Raw genomic sequence first — 1,153 nt, 5'->3', positions numbered from 1 at the left:
CATTCCCATGCTGATCCCCAAAGACCTGCACCTCAATGTGCCGCGGCCGACGGACAAAACGCTCCAGAAGGACCACGTCGTCGCCGAAAGCCTTCGACGCCTCCCTCCTCGCCGATTGAAGGGCCTCCAGAAAGACCGCCTCCTCAGCGGCTATTCTCATGCCCTTCCCCCCGCCGCCCCTCACCGCCTTGATCATCACCGGAAAGCCAATCTTCCGCGCCTCCTTCAGCAGGGCTTCCTCCCCCTGAATCGAATCGTCGTGGAAGCCGGGAATGACCGGCACGCCCGCCTCTGCCATGATCGCCTTCGAGAGCGATTTGATGCCCATCGAGCGAATGGCCGCCGGCGAGGGGCCGACGAATTTGATGGCCGCCGAGGCGCAGGCTGCGGCGAATTCGGTACTCTCCGAGAGGAAGCCGTAGCCGGGGTGGATGGCGTCCGCGCTGGACCTTTGGGCCACCTCGAGGAGTTTTTCTTTGACTAGAAAAGAGAGGGAAAAAAATATGAGTTTTACAAAAAAAATTCGACTCTTTTCTCTCTTACCGAGGTAGCTCTCCGTGGCCGGCGACGGGCCAATGTGGTAGGCCTGGTCGGCCTGGGCGACGTGCATCGCCCGCCGGTCGGCGTCGGAAAAGACGGCCACTGTTTCGATTCCCAGCCGACGGGCGGAGCGGATGATGCGACAGGCAATCTCGCCGCGGTTGGCAATCAGCAAGCGACTGATGGGCTTTCGAGGGACGGCGGGGTCAATGTAAAGTTGTTGATCAACTGAGGGTTGATCAGCTTTGCTTTGTGAGGCTGATGTTGACAGGTGGTTTCTGCTGGTGTTTGGGGAATGAGAAATGTTAAATTTTTGATGCTAAAAAGGTAAACAGTTTTAGAACTTACCTGCTCGCCAGCGGTTTCCATCCTGTTGATCCTCGACTGAGGAGCAGTGACCGGAGCATGATGATGATGATTTTTGAGGTGTTAATGAGTTTCAATGGGTTTTTGGATCGAGTGAGTTTGAAAACCTTTTAACTTTCACTAAAACATTGACACAGCAGCAGCAGCGGAGGCAGATGATACAGGCATTTCCCTTCACCCTGACTTGGCGTACACACACAGCAGATCTTACATCAGCAGACAGAACAGAAGCTGCAGCAACAGTTGT

At 55.2% G+C, this 1,153-nt stretch overlaps 1 protein-coding gene across 1 annotated transcript; it reads right to left on the bottom strand.

Annotated features, from left to right (window-relative positions):
• Positions 1-3: 3 nt before the first annotated feature.
• On the bottom strand, positions 4-909 carry LOC108357069 (methylcrotonoyl-CoA carboxylase subunit alpha, mitochondrial-like; the record flags this gene model as incomplete). Its single annotated transcript, XM_017608164.1, has 3 exons — positions 889-909; positions 544-727; positions 4-480 (listed from the first exon to the last, which is right to left on the bottom strand). Coding segments are annotated over exons 1-3 (682 nt in total), but the record flags the coding sequence as incomplete, so codon positions are not given.
• Positions 910-1,153: the final 244 nt, after the last annotated feature.

Source organism: Rhagoletis zephyria, unplaced genomic scaffold (genome assembly GCF_001687245.7).
Source record: "Rhagoletis zephyria isolate East Lansing unplaced genomic scaffold, Rhagoletis_zephyria_1.1 Rzeph_scaffold_69945, whole genome shotgun sequence".
Classification (NCBI taxonomy): domain Eukaryota; kingdom Metazoa; phylum Arthropoda; class Insecta; order Diptera; family Tephritidae; genus Rhagoletis; species Rhagoletis zephyria.
This window is presented reverse-complemented; position numbering and strand designations above follow the sequence as displayed.